The sequence below is a fragment of the Nomascus leucogenys genome, chromosome 10 (genome assembly GCF_006542625.1).
Source record: "Nomascus leucogenys isolate Asia chromosome 10, Asia_NLE_v1, whole genome shotgun sequence".
NCBI lineage: Eukaryota > Metazoa > Chordata > Mammalia > Primates > Hylobatidae > Nomascus > Nomascus leucogenys.
Window position 1 is genome coordinate 80611550 of NC_044390.1, and position 19568 is coordinate 80631117.

The window sequence follows — 19568 nt, forward strand, 5'->3', positions numbered from 1 at the left end:
ATATACCTTTCCCATGTGACAAATAATAATTGTTTCCTTGGCCGGATGCAGTGGCTCACGCCTGTAATCCTAGCACTTTGGGAGGCAGAGGCAAGCAGATCACCTGAGGTCAGGAGTTTGAGACTGGCCTGGCCAACATGGTGAAACGCCGTCCCTACTAAAAATACAAAAATTAGCTGGGCATGGTGGTGGGTGCCTGTAATCCTGGCTACTCAGGAGGCTGAGATGGGAGAATAGCTTGAATCCGGGAGGCGGAGTTTACAGTGAGCTGAGATTGCACCATTGCACTCCAGCCTGGGCAACAAGAATGAAACTCTGTCTCAAAAAAAAAAAAAAACGAAAAAAAGTTTCCTTGTCCTTGTTTTCCCATCTCAGACCTAAGCTGACCCCAACAGTGGTTCAGGGGAAGTGGATGGCATCCAGGACAATCACTAGACCTAAAATGAGAAGACATGGAGATGCCTGCATCCCGGAAGAGACGGCTCAGGGCCAGGGGTAAATGCTGTCTCTGCCCCTTGCTCTCTGGGAAGCTTTGGCCAAGTAAGTTCCCTTTTCTGAGTTTCAGTTTGCTCATCTGTCAAGTGAGACAGGGTGGTGCACCAGTCACAGGCAGTGTCCGGGAAAGCAGTGAGGGTTGCTCTCATCCCCTCTCCTCCTCCATCTTCACCCGGAGGCTTAGGGTCTGGAGCTTTCTCTTTAACAAAGAAGGAGGGGCCAAGGTTGCCGGAAGCTGCCTGAAGCTGGACAGAGCTGGTTCCTGGAAAGAGCCGATTCCCGGGCAGGCTGGAGGACAGGAGCTGGGGCCACGCTGGTCTGGGATAGTTGGGCAGGGAGGTAAGGGGTCTGGGGCCAGCTGGGGCCCCTGGGGCTCAGTGTGTGTGTGAATGAGAGGCTGATGAGAGGCTGCAGGAGTTTGGGAGGCTTTGGGCAAAGTCCAAGCTGAGCAGGTGGGAGTGAGAGGGGCTGAGCGTGGTCTAGGCCCTCCTGGGAATGTCTATTGAATTCAGGGTGCCCTGCAGAAGAAAGTGTTGTGCTGGGGACCCTGAAGGGCGAGAGTGGGTTCTGCCTGCCACAGGGGCAGGGCTGGGCATTCTGCCAGCCAAGGGGCCGGCCCGAGGTGTCCCAGCCCTGGCACCAGGGATTTGGCTGTGGAGTGCCACCAAGGCGGCCTCTGGGGAAAGGCTCCGGGGACAAGTGAGGTGGACAGCATTGGTGGTCCTTACCTCAACTCACAGATGTGGCAGGTAAGGCCCAGTGACAAAAGTGACTTGGCCAAGGTTGGCATGACTGGGACCTGAGCCTAAGCCCCCTGCTTTCCCCTGGGTTATTCCACAGCAGGGAGACCGAGGTCCCCCATTTCAGCCCTGGTGGCTGCCATACTGGACAAGAGCTGTGTGTCCCTGGGCCAAGACCGCTCAGTCCCAGACCTCAGGTGCCTGATGGGGTCTGGGGTTGATAAGGCTGTTGGCAACTTGGGGCTTTTTCCTTGAACTGATGCCTGCTGTCCTCTTGTGAGTCAGTATAACCAAGAGGGTTGGGGAAGCCTGGAAACTGAGCCAGGAGCATTTGGTTCCAAAGGACAATTGGCAATAAATATTAAATGCCTGCAGCTTTCATAATAGTAACAATAACACTAGTATATTAGAGAAAGTATAGCATCGCGGTTAATAGCACAGATGCCAAAGACACTGCCTGGGGTGAATTCTGGCTATGCTGTTTCTAACTGTGTGACCTTGGATAAGTTACTTAATCTCTCTGGACCTCAGGTTCACTGTTTATAAAATGGAGTCAATGGTGAGTTAATGACTCATCTGTTGTGTTAATGGCTCACACCTGTTATCCTAGTGCTTTGGGAGGCAGAGACAAGAGATTTACCTGAGGCCAGGAGTTCGAGACCAGCCTGGACAACTCAGCAAAACTGCATCTCTATAAAAATTAAAATATCAGCCGGATGCAGTGGTGCATGTCTACAGTTCCAGCTACTCAGGAAGCTGAGGTGGGAGGATTGCTTGAGCCCGGGGCTTCAAGGTTACAGTGAGCCATGATCACGCCGCTGCGCTCCAGCCCAGGCAACAGAGTGAGACCTTGTCTCTAAAACAAACACCAAAAAACAAGAAAGAGGAAGGATTATGGAGTAGGGGGAGTTCATCCTGACAATCCCAGGATCCCCAGGGGAAAAATCTGGGGATTTCACCATAAAGGAAGAGAGACCCAATTCCAAGTGGACAGACACCCAGCATGGGTGCCCTCACCATGCAGGCTCATTGAATCCTCACAATAGTCCTGCCATGTACACGCTCTTCTTGCAGTTTGTTGTGTGGTTGGTTGGTTCTCATTTTTTGGGTCTTATTTTTTATTATTTTTTTTGAGACGGAGTTTCCCTCTTACTGTCTAGGCTGGAGTGCAATGGCGTGATCTCAGCTCACCGCAACCTTGCCTCCCAGGTTCAAGCGATTCTCCTGCCTCAGCTTCCCGAGTAGCTGGGATTACAGGCATGCGCCACCATGCCCAGCTAATTTTGTATTTTTAGTAGAGACGGGGTTTCTCCATGTTGGCCAGGCTGGTCTTGAACTCTTGACCTCAGGTGATCCGCCTGCCTCGGCCTCCCAAAGTGCTGGGATTACAGGCGTGAGCCACTGCGCCCTGTCTCAGTTCTTAGTTTTAATGGTCACTTCTTCTAAGATGTCTTTCCTGATCTCCATACCCAAAGTAGGTCCCCTTGTTCTTCTCTTTAGGACTCCCTATATGCGTGTTTCCCTCTTAGCAGTTTTCAACATTTCTGATTATTTTGTTTGTCTATGCAGTTATTTGTTAAGCGCCCATCTCCTCATTAGACTATAATTCAGCTCCAAGGTTGATGTCTATCTTGTCCACCATGGTATCCCCTGTTGCTAGGTCAGGGCCTACATCTTGTAGGTGCCCTGTAAACATGCTGAAGTAAGGGTGAGCAGGTCACCATGCTCAAAGCATGACACAAGGTATCAGTGAGATAATGTCTCCAGAGGACTCAGCCGATGACTGGCACACAATAGGGACTCAACAAATGACAGATGTTATTCTCTCTCTCTCTCTTTTTTTTTTTTTTAAAGACAGTCTCACTCTGTTGCCCAGGCTGGAGAACAGTGGTGAGATCTTGGCTCACTGCAATCTCCACCTCCCAGGTTCAAGCAATTCTCCCACCTCAGCCTCCCAAGTAGCTGGGACTACAGGTGTGCACCACCACACTTGGCTAATTTTTGTATTTTTAGTGGAGACGGGGTTTCACCATGTTGGCCACGCTGGTCTTGAACTCCTGACCTCAAGGGATCCACCTGCCTCAGCCTCCCAAAGTGCTGGGATTATAGGCATGAGCCACTGCACCTGGCCAATGTTATTCTTATTAATTTACACCACAACCTGTGAGTTGGGGACTGTTTTTATCCCCATTTTAGAGAAGGGGAAACAGGCACAGAGAGGTTGTGACACTTGCTTGGGTCACACAGCCAGGAAGTCAGAGCTGGTTTCTAACTTTTGCTTCCGGTCGACCCCAAAGCCTGTGCTCTTGGGGTCCAGGGTTGAGCTGAGGCCCAGGCTGGGGTATGCTGCATTTGGGGATCAGTGATGACCCATGGACTTCTTTCCGCTGATGCCCCAAGCTGAGAGGTGCCCTGGATGGGACTGGGAAGAGGTGGCTCAGGCTGTGCCCTGCCTGAGGAGGCCCTGAGGATTCTCAAGGCTATTCTGACAAGGGTGTGGGGTCAAACTCAGGGCCAAGAGACCCCGATCTCTCTGATCTTGGAACCCCAGCCATGACTTAAGGGTGGACAAGTTTAGGTTTGTGAGTGGTCAGGGGAGGTTGCAGCGCTCCCCCTAGAGGCCAATAATGGAATGGTGGGGACCGGCCCAGTGCTTTCCTGCCTGGGAGAAGAGGGGCTGGCTGTATTTGTTCCTTTTTTTTCTCTACTATTTTTCTTCCCTCTCATTTCCTCCTTCCCTTCTTTTTGTCCTTACCAACTGATCCATTCACTCACAGCTCCTTGGCTTCAAACTTCTCAATGGGCTGAGCACGGTGGCTCATGGATGTAGTCCCAGCACTTTGGGAGGCTGAGGTGAGCAGATCACTTGAGCTCAGGAGTTTCAGACCAGCCAACGTGGTGAAACCCAGTCTCTACAAAAAATACAAAAAATTAACCAGGCATGGTGATGTGTGCCTGTGGTCCCAGCTACTTGGGAGGCTGAGGCAGGAGAATCGCTTGAACCCGGGGGGGCAGAGGGTACAGTGAGCTGAGATTGCACCACTGGACTCCAGCCTGGGCAAGAGAGCCAGACTCCGTCTCAAAACACCTCCACCTCCACCACCACCACCTCCACCTCCACCTCCACCACCTCCACCTCCACCTCCACCACCTCCACCTCCACCTCCACCTCCACCTCCACCTCCACCTCCACCTCCACCTCCACCACCCCACCACCACCTCCACCACCACCTCCACCTCCACCACCACCTCCACCTCCACCACCACCACCACCACCACCTCCACCACCACCCACCTCCACCCCACCACCACCTCCACCTCCACCTCCACCACCACCTCCACCTCCACCTCCACCCCACCACCACCTCCACCTCCACCCCCCCCCCCCCCACCTCCACCCCACCTCCACCTCCACCACCACCCCACCTCCACCCCACCACCACCTCCACCTCCACCTCCACCTCCACCACCACCACCACCTCCACCTCCACCCCACCACCACCCCACCACCTCCACCTCCACCACACCACCCCACCACCTCCACCTCCACCTCCACCACCACCACCACCACCACCCCCCACCACCACCTCCCCCACCTCCACCTCCACCTCCACCTCCACCACCACCACCACCACCTCCACCTCCACCTCCACCCACCACCTCCACCACCCACCTCCACCCACCTCCACCACCCCACCTCCACCTCCACCCCACCCCACCCCCCCACCACCACCTCCACCTCCACCTCCACCTCCACCACCACCACCCTCCACCTCCACCCCACCTCCACCACCACCCCACCACCTCCACCACCACCTCCACCTCCACCTCCACCACCACCACCACCACCTCCACCCCCACCCCCACCCCCCACCACCACCACCTCCACCACCACCACCACCACCACCCCACCACCACCTCCACCTCCACCTCCACCACCACCACCCTCCACCTCCACCTCCACCACCACCTCCACCACCTCCACCACACCTCCACCTCCACCTCCACCACCACCTCCACCACCTCCACCACCACCTCCACCTCCACCTCCACCACCACCACCACACACCACCTCCACCTCCACCTCCACACCACCACCACCACCTCCACCTCCACCTCCACCTCCACCACCACCACCACCACCACCTCCACCTCCACCTCCACCTCCACCACACACCACCCACCTCCACACACACCACCACACACCACCTCCACCTCCACCACCACCACCACCTCCACCTCCACCTCCACCACCACCACCACCTCCACCTCCACCACCACCACCTCCACCTCCACCTCCACCTCCACCACCACCACCACCACCACTCCACACCACCTCCACCTCCACCTCCACCTCCACCACCACCTCCACCTCCACCTCCACCTCCACCTCCCAATGGCTTTCCATTGCAGGTAGAATTTGAATAACAACCAAACTCCTCTCCGTGGGCGGGAACCCCCTGCCAGCACCCTTGTCCACCTCTCTGCCCTCACCTCCTACCCTCACCTCCTGCCCCAAACCCCTTCTCTCTGCATCAGCGGCACCCCAAAGTGCATTTCTCCCTCGAGGTGGTCCTGGCTGCTGTTCTCTGTAGGAACTTTTCCTCTTGGCTCTCTTCCTGTCATCCATTTCAAAGTTCCCCTTTCAAGAATGTACAGATGGAGAGAGAGTTAAGACCCCTCAGCCAATCAAAATGCACGGATCTGATTTGCATCCTGATTCAAACCATGAAAAACCCCAAACCACAACCAACCACAGAATCAGCCACTGATCATATTTAATGGGATGATTTGAAATGTGAACAATTAACAGATATTTGATGATATGAAAAAATTATATTTTTAAATGTGATCATAGTATTGTGATTACATTTTTTTAAATATTAGCCTCAGTGAGGTATAATTTACATAAAATAAAATTAGCCCACTTTAAGTATAGAATTCAATGTGTTTGAACAAATGTATGTACAGTCATGAAACCATATAGTTACATATAAAAAAGGAGATCTTAGGCCAGATGCAGTGGCTCACGCCTGTAATCCCAGCAGTTTGGGAGGCTGGAGCAGGAGGATCCCTTGAGCCCAGGAGTTTGAGACCAGCCTGGGCAACATAGTGAGACCCTATCTCTACAAAAAAGTACAAAAATTAGCCAGACGTGGTGATGTGCACCTGTAGTCCCAGCTACTCAGGATGCTGAGGTGGGAGGACTGCTTGAGCCTGAGAGGTTGAGGCTGCAGAGAGCTGTGATTACAGTACTGCACTCCAGCCTGGGTGACAGAGTGAGACTCTGTCTCAAAAACTTAAGTTCTTTACCTCTAGAGAGACATGCTGAAATATTTACAGGTGAAATAATATAAAAGAAAAATATAATAGTAATTAAGGGGTAAATAATGATACAGGAAGGGGGAATGGGCACCAATAGCGGAGCGAGTTAGACCATGAGTTGATTGCTGAAGCTGAAGGGTTTTTGTTTGTTTGTTTTTGAGACGGAGTCTCGCTCTGTCACCCAGGCTGGAGTGCAGTGGCACAACCTTGGCTCACTGCAAGCTCTGCCTCCCAGGTTCAAGTGATTCTCCTGCCTCAGCCTTCTGAGTAGCTGGAATTACAAGTGTGTGTACCACCATGCCTGGCTAATTTTTGTATTTTTAGTAGAGACAAGGTTTTACCATGTTGGCCAGGCTGGTCTCGAACTCCTGACCTCAAGTGATCTGCCTGCCTTGGCCTCCCAAAATGCTGGGATTACAGGCGTGAGCCACTGTGCCCGGCCAGCTGAAGGTCTTTATACAGTTCTCAATACTTTTGCTATGTTTACATTTTCCATAACAAACGTTTTTACAAAGTTTTCCTCCTGAGAGATGTCTTTCCTGATTGCTCTTGCTAAAATAACACCCCATACCCTCTGCAAGTCACTCCTATTTGAAATTCTGCGGCTTTTCCTAGTGGGAGGTTTTTTATGATTCGTGGGTCCCCAAACCTGGAAATGCCTGGCACATAGTAGGTGCTGAATAAGTATTTTTTGACTGATGAATGAATTCTCCCACGCTGTCATTCATTCCTCACTATATATTGGCCACTTTCTACATCCCCAGCACAGCCACACTTATAGAATGAAAGGACCCCAGGCCAAAATTCTTTGACCAGATGGGGAAACTGAGGCCCAGAGAGGCGCAGATACTTGACGGGGGTCTCACAGCTGAGCAGCTGGATGAAGTGAAGGGCACGTAAGCCAAGAGCTTTCACCACTTTCCCCTCGCCTGTCCTGGTTAAGGGAACTCTTGATGGGGATTGCTTGGGTGGTGACCTTTGTGTCCTCCTGCAGGCTGTCTACCTGGTCTCCAGAATGGACGGCCCTGTGGCAGAGCGTGCCAAGCAGGAGCCCTTCCACGTGGTCACACCTCTGTTGGAGAGCTGGGCGCTGTCCCAGGTGGCGGGCATGCCTGTCTTCCTCAAGTGTGAGAATGTGCAGCCCAGCGGCTCCTTCAAGATTCGGGGCATTGGGCATTTCTGCCAGGAGGTGAGGGTGTGTGGGCAGGAGGGGAGAAGTGAGGTTGTGCAGGAGGGAGGGAAGAGTGAGGGGTGTGGGCTGGAGACGGGTTCGGGCAGGAGGGGAAACATGAACTCGTGCAGATGGGAGGGGAGAGATGAGGGCAGGGCTGTGGGCAGGATGAGGGGTAAAGGCGTATTGGGAGTGGGATGCGGAGACTCTAACGCCATTCCACATAGGCCTTCATGACACCTGCTTAGGTTAGCCCCTAACCCCATTCCTTCTCTTCCCAGATGGCCAAGAAGGGATGCAGACACCTGGTGTGCTCCTCAGGTGACCCCACCCATTTTTGTTTCATGGGGGTCCTCAGGGCAGAGGTTGGGGGAGGAGGAATAGGCTGGAGCAGCAGTACATGTCCAGGGTTGGTCTCCTCTTAAAGGCCCAGACTCATCAAGGTCACTGATGAGATGACTACTGTGTACATCCCATCCTAGCCTTCTCCCATAGTTCAAGACTCGTGGTGGTAGCAAGTGCCAGAAACCCAATTCATATAGGTTTAAGCTACAGGCTCTAAGAATGGAAAATTCTTGGGATAAGTGGCTTTCAGGCACAGGGGGATCCAGAAGCTCTCCTCCCTGTCTCTCCTTCTCTGGGCTTTGCTTTCCTGTATATTAGCTTTATTTTTAGGTGGGCCTCATGGTAGCAAGACGGCCACCAGAAATTCCAGCCTTGCATCCTACCACCCCCCCAACCCTAGAGAAAAGGGAGCACCCCTTCTCAATGCCTCGCCTCAATCCTGGAATTGTTTTTTTTTTTGGCCCCGCTTGGGTGGCGTCTTCATCCTTGAACCAATCATGGGTTGGGGGATTAGGTTCTGATTGGCTCAACCTGGATTATGTGTCCCCCTCTCAAGTGGAGGAAGGAGTCAATGGGGCATATGAATGTTGGGGAGGAGTGACTCTGAAGGGATATGGAGGGGGAGGGGAAGGCACATCAAAGGCCAGTGCAGCTCTGCCCACTGCCCCTTTCCTCCTTTCTGCACAGGGGGTAACGCGGGCATCGCTGCTGCCTATGCTGCTAGGAAGCTGGGCATCCCTGCCACCGTCGTGCTCCCCGAGAGCACCTCCCTGCAGGTGGTGCGGAGGCTGCAGGGGGAGGGGGCCGATGTTCAGCTGACTGGAAAGGTAAGGGCTCTGGGAAAGGGAGAACCATCTGGAGTGGGCTGCTCTCCTTCACCCCACCCCACCCCTAAGACATCCTGTCTCCTTTTCCTTTCGATGAGCTGTGGCTGGGACCCAGTCCTCTCTCAGGATAGCTGAGCTGAGGGCGGAATGAGGTGGGATGGGTGTTGAGGGCTGGGACCTCCCAACTTGCCTCTGCCCTCATGTGTGAACCAAGACAAATGGGAAGCTGATGATGAGCAGGAGACTGTCTGTCTCCTTACATCCTCACCAGCACCTGGTATTATCCACTTTTAACATTTTTGCTGTTAGATAAGACAAGAAGTATCAAGATGATGGCAGCATCAGTTCTCATTCTGAGACCAGCCCGATAGAAATGGTATCCACTGAGAAAGAGATCACTGGTTCCCTTTGTTACCAAAGAAATAGAGACACAGATACAATATCTGTCTTTCCTTCTGGGAAGAAGGAAAAAAATCATCCAAATAATGGAAAACAGATTTTTAAACCTCTCAAAATTAAAACTAAAAGCCAAACTATGGTACCTTAAAGCTGGTCCCCAAATACTTCCTGTATGTAGTTTCTTCCCTTTCTTCTGTCCTTCCTTCCCTTCCTCCCTTCTTTCCTTCCTTCATTATTTCCCTCCTTCCCTCTTCCCTCCCTCCCTCTCTCCTTCCTTCCCTCCCTCCTTCCTTTCTTCATTCTTTCTCTCCTTCCTTCCTTCCTTTTTTCTCTTCCCTTCCATTTGTTCATCCATCTAACCATCCTTCCATACATCACCCTTTCTCTCTCCTCTCTCCCTTCTGTCCATCCATCCATCCATCCATCAGCTATTCATTGAGCACATATTCAGTGCCTGCTATGTTAGACATTCTAGAAACACAGAGATAATAAGACATGGTCTTTACACTCATAAATTTCAGAGTATTATGAGGAGACACACAGGTAACCAGATGATGGTAACAAAATGTGAAAAGTGTTGCCACGGGGGAAGCACAGGGCACCAAGGAAGTCAGAGAGAAGGTGTGTTGTTTTAATCAGCTATTGTTGCTTGGTAATGCTGCATAACAAACAGCCCCCAAATAGCAGCAGCTTATGAGAAACATTTGTTTCTGTTGCTTTGGGTCTGTGGGAGGGTTAGGGTGGTTCTGCTTCAGAATGTGGGGAAGGATTAAGGTCTGCAGATGTCCCCTGTGTCTTCCCCAGCCAGTGGCCACTGGGGGCACGTTCTTCTCAAGGGCAATGGCAAGACGGGTGAGAAGAAACACATGATGCCTCTTAAGACCTCAGCCCAGAACTGTTACACTGTCAGTTCTGCCATATGCTGTTGGCCAGAGCAAGTCACACGGCTGAGACCAACATCAATGGGGAGGGGACATGTGCTCCACCCACTCTAGTTGAGAAGAACAGCAAAGCCACATGGCAAAAATAAAATAAATAAATAAATAGATAAAAAAGCTGGGCACTGTGGCGTGCACCTGTAGTCTCAGCTACTCAGGAGGCTGAGTTGGGAGGATCACTTGAGCCCAGGCGTTTGAGGCCAGCCTGGGCAACATAGTAAGAACATGTCTCTAAAAATAGTAACAATTGTAGGCCGGGCGCGGTGGCTCACGCTTGTAATCCCAGCACTTTGGGAGGCTGAGGCGGGCGGATCACGAGGTCAGGAGATCGAGACCACGATGAAACCCCGTCTCTACTAAAAAATACAAAAAAATTAGCCGGGCATGGTGGCGGGCGCCTGTAGTCCCAGCTACTCGGAAAGACTGAGGCAGGAGAATGGCGTGAACCCGGGAGGCGGAGCTTGCAGTGAGCCGAGATCGCGACACTGCACTCCAGCCTGGGTGACAGAGCCAGACTCCATCTCAAAAAAAAAAAAAAAAAAAAATAGTAACAATTAAGCCACGTGGCAAGGTGTGGGTGTATGATTCTAATAGAGGGAGGAAGTGGAGAATTGGGCAGTGGTCAAACCAATGGGCTATGCCTTAGATTTGGGGAAAGGATCCAGGACAGGCTTCCGACAAGGATCCCCAGGGTTGGGTATTGAAGGAGAAATCTGAGTCCCCACAGTGGAGAAAAGGGAGGGAATGATCTGATTGTGAACAGAGGAAAAGGTGTGGGCGAAGGTGTGGCGTAGATGAGCACCGTGCATTCAGGCTGAGCGCAGCATGGGGGGAGGGATGGCGAAAGGTGAGGCTGAAGAGGGGCACAGTTGCTCCATCAGGCAGGGTGGCTTGTAGGTGAAGCTAATGTGTTTCCACCCGAGGGCACTAGGGAAGCATGAAAAGAGTTTGAGCAGGGGAGGGACCTGGTTGGATTTTCACTCTGCCTTCTCTGGGGCAATGCAGGAGAGGAGCCAGAGAGGAGGCTGCTCGGGGCCCTATAGGTGAGAGATGTCAAGCACTACACGGGTTTGAATCTATTTTTTTCTTTAGTTTTAATTTCAGATTCAGGGATACATGTGCAGGTTTGTGACATGGGTATATTTCATGATGCAGAGGTTTGGACTTCTAATGATTCTGTCGTCCAAGTAGTGAACATAGTACCTGACAGGTAGTTGATCTTTTTGTTTTGTTTTGTTTTGTTTTGAGACAGAGTCTTACTTTGTCTCCCAGGCTAGAGTGCAGTGGCATGATCTTGGCTCACTGCAACCTCCGCCTCCCAAGTACAAGCAATTCTCCTGCCTTGGCCTCCCAAGTAACTGGGATTACAGGCACCCACCACCACACCCAGCTAATTTTTTTTTTTTTTTTTTTGAGACCGAGTCTCGCTCTGTTGCCCAGGCTGGAGTGCAGTGGTGCAATCTTGGCTCACTGCAAGGTCTGCCTCCCGGGTTCACGCCATTCTTTTGCCTCAGACTCCCGAGTAGCTGGGATTACAGGCCAGCTACTACAGCCACCACGCCTGGCTTTTTTTTTTTTTTTTTTTTTGTATTTTTAGTAGAGATGGGATTTCACCATGTTAGCCAGGATGGTCTCGATCTCCTGACCTGGTGATCCACCCACGTTGGCCTCCCAAAGTGCTGGGATTACAGGCGTAAGCTACCGCGCCCAGCCTAATTTTTGTATTTTTAGTAGAGACAGGGTTTCACCATGTTGGCCAGGCTGGTCTCGAACTCCTGACCTCAGGTGATCTGCCTGCCTCGGCCTCCCAAAATGCTAGGATTACAGGTGTGAACCACTGTGCCTGGCTGACAGGTCTGTCTGTCTGTCTTTCTTTCTTTCTTTCTTTCTTTCTTTCTTTCTTTCTTTCTTTCTTTCTTTCTTTCTTTCTTTCTTTTCTTTCTCTCTCTCTCGCTCTCTCTCTCTTTCTTTTTGAGACCGAGTCTCACTCTGTTGCCCAGGCTGGAGTGCAGTGGCGCCATCTTGGCTCACTGCAACCTCCACTGTCCGGGTTCAAGCGATTCCGCTGCCTCAGCCTCCTGAGTAGCTGGGATTACAGGTGCACGCCACCACACCCGGCTAATTTTTTGTATTTTATTAGAGACGGGGTTTCACCATGTTGGCCAGGATGATCTGGATCTCCTGACCTCAGGATCTGCCTGCCTCAGCCTCCCAAAGTGCTGGGATTACAGGCGTGAGCCACTGCACCCAGCTGACATGTATTTTTCAACCTCTGCCACTCTCCTTCTCTCCCCACTTTTGGAGTCCCCAGTGTCTCTCGTTCCCATCTTTGTGCCCATGTGTACCCAGTGTTTAACTCCCAGTTGTAAGTGAGAATATGCAGTATTTGGTTTTCTGTTCCTGAGTTAATTGTCTTAGAATAATGGCCTCCAGCTGCATCCATGTTGCTGCAAAGGACATGATCTTCTTCTTTTTTTGTGGCTGCATAGTGTTCCATGATGTATATGCACCACATTTTCTGTATCCAATCCACCACTGATGGGCACCTGGGTTGATTCCATGTCTTTGCTATTGTGAATACTGCTGTGATGAACACACAAATGCAGATCTTTTTGGTAAAATGGTTTATTTTCCTTTGGGTAGATACTTAGTAATGGGATTGATGGGTCAAATGGTAATTCTATTTTTAGTTCTTTGAGAAATCTCCAAACTGCTTCCTATAGGAGCTGAACTCATTTGCATTCACACCAACAGTGTATTTTTTGTTTCAGTAACTCAGGGGAATGAGACTTCTCTCTTCAGCCAGATAGGAAATTCCTTGCGGTCAGAGACCATTTCTTGGCTTCTCTCCTGCTGAAGAGTCCCCATACCTAGAACTGGGCACAGAGTGGGCACTGCAGAGTCCCTGAGGAGCAGGGGCTATTTCTGCCCCCCTTGTGACCTTCCGCCCCTCCCTTGGGAGAGGAGGCCATTGTCTATCATTTAGTTTCTGTATCTGGTTCCTGCTGAGATCAGCTGGCATGGGGTCCCTCTGAAATGCTGTCTTAGTTTGGATTCTCCCAAAAGCAGGTGCTGAAATGAGGACTGGGGCACATGTGGTTTATTTGGGAGGTGATTGCAGGAAGCATTGGTAGGGAATGTAGAAATGAGTCAGGGAAGGGAAGAAAGCCTGTCAATGCTGTGTGAATGAGCAGGGGACCTGGATCTCTGCCACAGAGGCCAAGCCAGTGAGAAGAGAAAACTCACCCCTGCTGTGGTTGGCTTGGGTCCATCATGGTCAGGGCCGGCCCTGTGCGCCATCTCTCTGGCTGCTTGAACTCAACTAGCAGGCCATCAGCTGGGCCATTGGTGGTTTCCACGGACACACTCTATGGTGACCGAGTTGCTGTCTGGGTTTTGATTTTAGGGGGCTTCTCCCCTACTGGTTGGCTAGAAGTAGGCACCATGTGGCTGACCTTAGAGCTGACCTGCTCCCAGCCTCCCTGGCTGGCTGGCCTGGTTTTCATAGTGTGGCAGCAGGACAGGTCCCTTGGGTATTGTGGAAAGCACATGGCATCTGTTTGTCCACCTGGAAGTGCTTGTCCAATTCTCAGGAGGCCTCTGGAACCACACCAGGTATGGTCTCATCTGCAGGGGTGTCCCCAGACTACTGGATCCTGGGGCCACCAAGGAGATCCTGGGCCTCTGCTCCGGCCTCCATAGCAGTCCCACTGCTGGCTGTTCTGAGGGCCCTTGGTTTCTCTGTAGGTCTGGGACGAGGCCAATCTGAGGGCGCAAGAGTTGGCCAAGAGGGACGGCTGGGTGAATGTCCCCCCGTTTGACCACCCCCTAATATGGTAAGGCTGATGTCCCTCTCCCCAGGAGTCCAGAGCTGGGAGACTGTCAGTGAGTCAGGGTCCTCCCACTGGACAGAAGGAGAAACTGAAGCCCAGAGGGGAGAAGAGGCTTCAAAGCCAGGCAGACATGGGTTCAGATCCCACTTCTGCCCCCTTGTGAATTGTGTGACTTTGTGCAAAGCACCCTAGATCCTGTGCCTCAGTTTCTATGTGTGTAAAATGGAAGCGATAGTACCAAGTCTCCTTTACTGAATATATGCTTTGGGACCAGGCACCAGGCTAATGGCTCCTCCTGCACTGTTCCATTTACCCTCCCCAAAGTCCTAGAGGTGGGTGCTATTATCCCCATTTCATAGGTGAGGAAACTGAGGCACATCAAGGTCAAACAACTTGCCCCAGATCACACAGCTAAGTACGTGGCAGATACATAGGGCTGCAGTCAGGCTGGTCCCAAATGATACACTTGTCCCCTCTTAACCACACATTGCCATTGCCTCTTTGCAAAGTTGGGGAGGGGGCTAAATGGGGGTAATGTCCAAGAAAGGGCCTGGGAGGTTGATGGAGATGGGAAGGGATGAGCAAACAAATACATAATAAAGAAAATGAACGAAGCCAGGCGTGGTGGCTCACGCCTGTAATCCCAGCACTTTGGGAGGCCGAGGTGAGTGGATCACCTGAGGTCAGGAGTTCGAGGCCAGCCTGGCCAACCTGGCAAAACCCTATCTCTACTAAAAATACAAAAATTAGCTGGGCGTGGTGGTGCGTGCCTGTAGTCCCAGCTACTCGGGAGGCTGAGGCAGGAGAATTGCTTGAATCCGGAAAGTGGAGGTTGCAGTGAACTGAGATCGCACCACTGCACTCCAACCTGGGTGACAGAGTGAGACTGTATCCAAAAAAAAAAAAAAAATAAAGAGAATGAATGAAGCTGAGCGAAGTAACTGTTGCAGGACTTCCTCTCCCCTTGCTGTGGATGGGATGGGGATGGTGGGGAGGGGTTTATATATATAAGGGGGCAGAGAACCCACCCCTGGTAAATTCCCCAACCGCAGGAGCCATCGGGGCTGGGGTCCTCCCTCACTCTGCTTCTCCCTCTCACCCCCCCTCCCCAGGAAAGGCAACGCCAGCCTGGTGCAGGAGCTGAAGGCAGTGCTGAGGACCCCACCGGGTGCCCTGGTGCTGGCAGTTGGGGGTGGGGGGCTCCTGGCTGGGGTGGTGGCTGGCCTGCTGGAGGTGGGCTGGCAGCATGTACCCATTGTTGCCATGGAGACCCATGGGGCACACTGCTTCAATGCGGCCATCACGGCTGGCAAGTTGGTCACACTTCCAGACATCACCAGGTGGGTAAGGGCTGGGGACATTTGTAGGGGCTGGAGGGTGGGGGTGCCACTGTCCTAGGGCCTTCCAGTCCCAGCCAGTGGAGACAGGGGGCACCCAAAAGGCTGTCCTTGGTCCTGGGACTCCAACCACAGTAAAGTGGACCTGAGTTAGAAGGCAGTGCTGAAAAAGGAGATGAGGAATATGACTCATTTAAACCTAATCAGTTCTTAAAACAAGATTTCATTGACTTATCATTACAAAAGCAATCTATGTGTGTTGCAAATAAGTTTGAAAATGTAGGCCAGGCGCCATGGCTCATGCTTGTAATCCCAGCATTTTGGGAGGCCGAAGCAGGTGGATCACCTGAGGTCAGGAGTTTGAGACCAGCCTGGCCAACATATAATGAAACCCTGTCTCTACTAAAAAAATACAAAAATTACCTGGGCATGGTGGTGCACGCCTGTAGTCCTAGCTACTTGGGAGGCTGAAATGGAAGGTTTGCTTGAGCCCAGGAGTTTGAGGCTATAGTGTGCTATGATCATCCCTGTGAATAGCCATCGCACTCCAGCCTGGGAAACTTAGCAAGACCCTGTACTCCCTCATGCCCCCAAAAGCCAATAAATTTTAAAAAGAACGTGATCATTGAATTTAGGACCCACCCTAATCCAGTATGATTTCACCTTAATTTAACTAATTACATCTGCAAAGACTATTTCTAAGTAAGGTCACATTTTGAGGTTCTTGGTGGATGAGCATTTTTTTTTTTTTTGAGATGGAATCTCACTCTGTTTCCCAGGCTAGAGTGCAATGGCATGATCTCGGCTCACTGCAACCTCTACCTGCTGGGTTCAAGTGATTCTCCTGCCTTAGCCTCCCAAGTAGTTGGGATTACAGGCATGCGCCACCACACCTGGCTAATTTTGTATTTTTAGTAGAGACGGGGTTTCACCATGTTGGTCAGGCTGATCTTGAACTCCCCGACCTCAGGTGATCTGCCCGCCTTGGCCTCCCAAAGTGCTGGGATTACAGGCGTGAGCCACCACACCTGGCAAGGGCACGCTATTTTGAGCGCCTCCTCTGTGACTTACAGTGCTGAACTCCAACCAACCCACAGCAGGATGGGAGGGGGTGGCTGGGGCTAGGGAGAGACCTGATTCAGCAGCTCTTCCCTGAGCCCCTGGTCTCCCTGCCCCACCCTGCTCTATCCTGCAGCGTGGCTAAGAGCCTGGGTGCCAAGACGGTGGCCAGTCGGGCCCTGGAGTGCATGCGGATATGCAAGATCCACTCTGAAGTGGTGGAGGACGCCGAGGCTGTGAGCGCTGTGCAGCAGCTCCTGGGTGGGTGATCCCTGTCCCCCACCTGAGCTCAGAGACCCACGAAGTCCCTGCAACCTCTAGCAAGAGTGTGTTCTGTCTTATCTGTATCCTCAGCACCAGGAACTGGCTAGGTGTGCAGTTACTGTGCACTAAATGCACGTCGAGTAAATGGAAGGGGGTGAGGATAAAGAAGGAGTGTGTCCTGCTGTCTCTAGCCCCTAGACTTTTGTATATGCTGCTCCTGTCTCTGGCTGGCCCTGCTCCCTATTGGTTTGATGTGACTGAGGGCTATCAGCCATCATAGCACCTCCTTCAGGAAGCTCCCTTGATCACTCACCCCACCCTGCCTGGGTTGTGGACCTCCAATGCACCACTCCCTGTGTTCATAACCTCCTGGTTCTTATCCCTCTACATCACAGATTGTGAGCCCCATGAGGGCTGGTGTGTCTTAGTCACTGATGTGTCCCTAGGGCCTTCCTGGCATAGGGCATGGCAGGTAGTAGGCACTCAATAGATGTTTGTTGATTGAAGGGATGAATGTATGAGTGAGTGGAAAGGTGGATAATGGATAGATGGACAGTGGACGGATGGATGGACAGATGGATAATGAAGTGATGGATTGATGAATGGTATAGAAATGAATGAATGGACAGACACATTGATTAATGAACATGTTGATGGATGGACAGACAGCCAAATGATGGATAGAGGAATAGATGGATGGCTATGAATGGGTGGATGGATGGATATGTTGATGGATGGGTACACTGATGGATGGACAGACAGATAGTCTAATGATGGATAGAGGAATGGATGGATGGATAGAGAGATAAAAGGTGGATGGTGGAAGGATAGGAGGCCAGGCTGATGGATGGGGAGAGCGTGAGACAAATGATGGATTGCCAGCAGAGGAGATGAATGGCTGACTGGCTGGAGAGATGGCTGCAAGGATCTGCAGTGCCCAGGGCCTGCTGAGCACCGAGTGGTTCTTCTTTCCTTTCCTTCCTCTCTCCATCCCCCTGATCCCGGCAGATGATGAGCGTATGCTGGTGGAGCCTGCCTGTGGGGCAGCCTTAGCAGCCGTCTACTCAGGCCTCCTGCGGAGGCTCCAGGCCGAGGGCTGCCTGCCCCCTTCCCTGCCTTCAGTTGTAGTAATCGTGTGTGGAGGCAACAACATCAACAGCCGAGAGCTGCAGGCTTTGAAAACCCACCTGGGCCAGGTCTGAGGGGTCCCATCCTGGCCCCAAAGACCCCTGAGAGGCCCATGGACACTCCTGTGGCTGGATGAGAAGGACTCAGTGCTGGTGGATGGCAGTGGAAACTGCCCTGTGCAACCGTGCTGGCTGCCTCCTGAAGGAAGCCCACCTGGACTGCTCCTTTTGGCTCTCTGACAACTCCAGCCAATAAACACTTTCTGAATTGAGTTTGTGACTGCTATGGATCCTATCTTTCCATGTCAATGAGCTCACAGGAGACAACAATCCTGTTGCCACTTCTGTGATAAAGTGACTCCAAGACCCATCTTAGGCAACAAAGCCAAGACTTGAAAACCTCAGTCTCTAAAGGAATCCAGCCATTCTGAGATCTTAAATGGGCTTCCTTTACCTGGAGGACCAGCCCAGGTTGACCAGGTCAGGAAGGAGAGGGAGATGTTCTATCACTTCTCAGGCCTAGGCAGGAGAGAAAATAACACCAGTCTTCATCCAGTGCTTGTTATCTACCAGAAACTCTGCTAAGAACTTTCTACTCATTGTCTTCTTTAACATTCACAAAGGTACTAGGAAGTAAAAAACCATTATTACCATCCCCATTTTACAGATGCAGAAACTGAAGCTCGGAAAGTTTACATAACTTGCCCAAGATCACATAACTAGGATATGTGATCACTTGTCTCACTGTCCGTCCATCAACCTGATCACCTATCCCTTTACCCATCTATCTTTTATCTCTCTACCCATCCATCCATTCCTCTATCCATTATTAGACTGTGTGTCTGTCCATCCATCAGTGTATCAATCCATCCATTCATCCCTCCATAATCCGTTCATCCATAATCCATCCATCCATTCATTCACAAGCCATCCACCCATCCATCCATCAATTCCTCTATCATTAGACTGTCTATCCATCCACATATCCATCCATTCATCTATAATCCATCCATCCATCCATCCATCCATCCATCCATCCATTCCTCTATCCATCATTAAACTGTCCATCCATCAGTGTGTCCATCCATCCACATATCCATCCATTCATCTATAATCCATCCACCCATCCATTCATTCATCCATCCATTTCTCTATCCATCAGTAGACTGTCTGTCTCTCCATCCATCAGTGTATCCATCCATCCACATATCCATCCATTCATCTATAATCCATTCATCCATCTATAATCCATTAATTCATCAATCCTCTGTCATTAGACTGTCCATTCATCAGTGTATCAATCCATCAACATATCCATCCATCCATCTATAATCCATCCATCCATTCATACATTGATACATTCATCCCTCTAGCCATCATTAGGCCATCTGTCTGTCCATCCATCAGCATATCCATCAATTGACATATCCATCTATCCAGATTCCCTGATTTTCAGGGTCACTCTGTATTGCTTGGATCTGAACTCTCTGTGTCGGGGTGGGGGGTGGCGGAATATTGAGGAAAGGGTAGGAAAGGGTAGGTGGGTGTGGACACACCTGTGGGTCACGGGAAGAGGCAGGTTCTGTGCCTGGAATTGGGAACCTCCGACTTCTGTGAAGTGTCTCTTAGAAGTGGGATGGAAAGTTGCAGTCCTTTGAGCCACAGGGGGGCAGCAAAGTGTCTCCTATGGGGAAGGCTGACTCCGGGC

General features: G+C 51.4%; 1 protein-coding gene across 1 annotated transcript; it reads left to right on the top strand.

Moving 5' to 3' along the window:
- The first annotated feature begins 736 nt into the window (after positions 1-736).
- Positions 737-18132, top strand: SDSL (serine dehydratase like). The gene is made up of 8 exons (XM_003274426.4): positions 737-834; positions 7555-7749; positions 8013-8052; positions 8764-8903; positions 13988-14076; positions 15186-15413; positions 16606-16730; positions 17742-18132. Exons 2-8 carry the CDS (start codon positions 7576-7578, stop codon positions 17933-17935), a joined length of 990 nt encoding a protein of 329 aa, XP_003274474.1. The 5' UTR covers positions 737-834; positions 7555-7575; the 3' UTR covers positions 17936-18132.
- The last annotated feature ends 1436 nt before the right edge of the window (positions 18133-19568 follow it).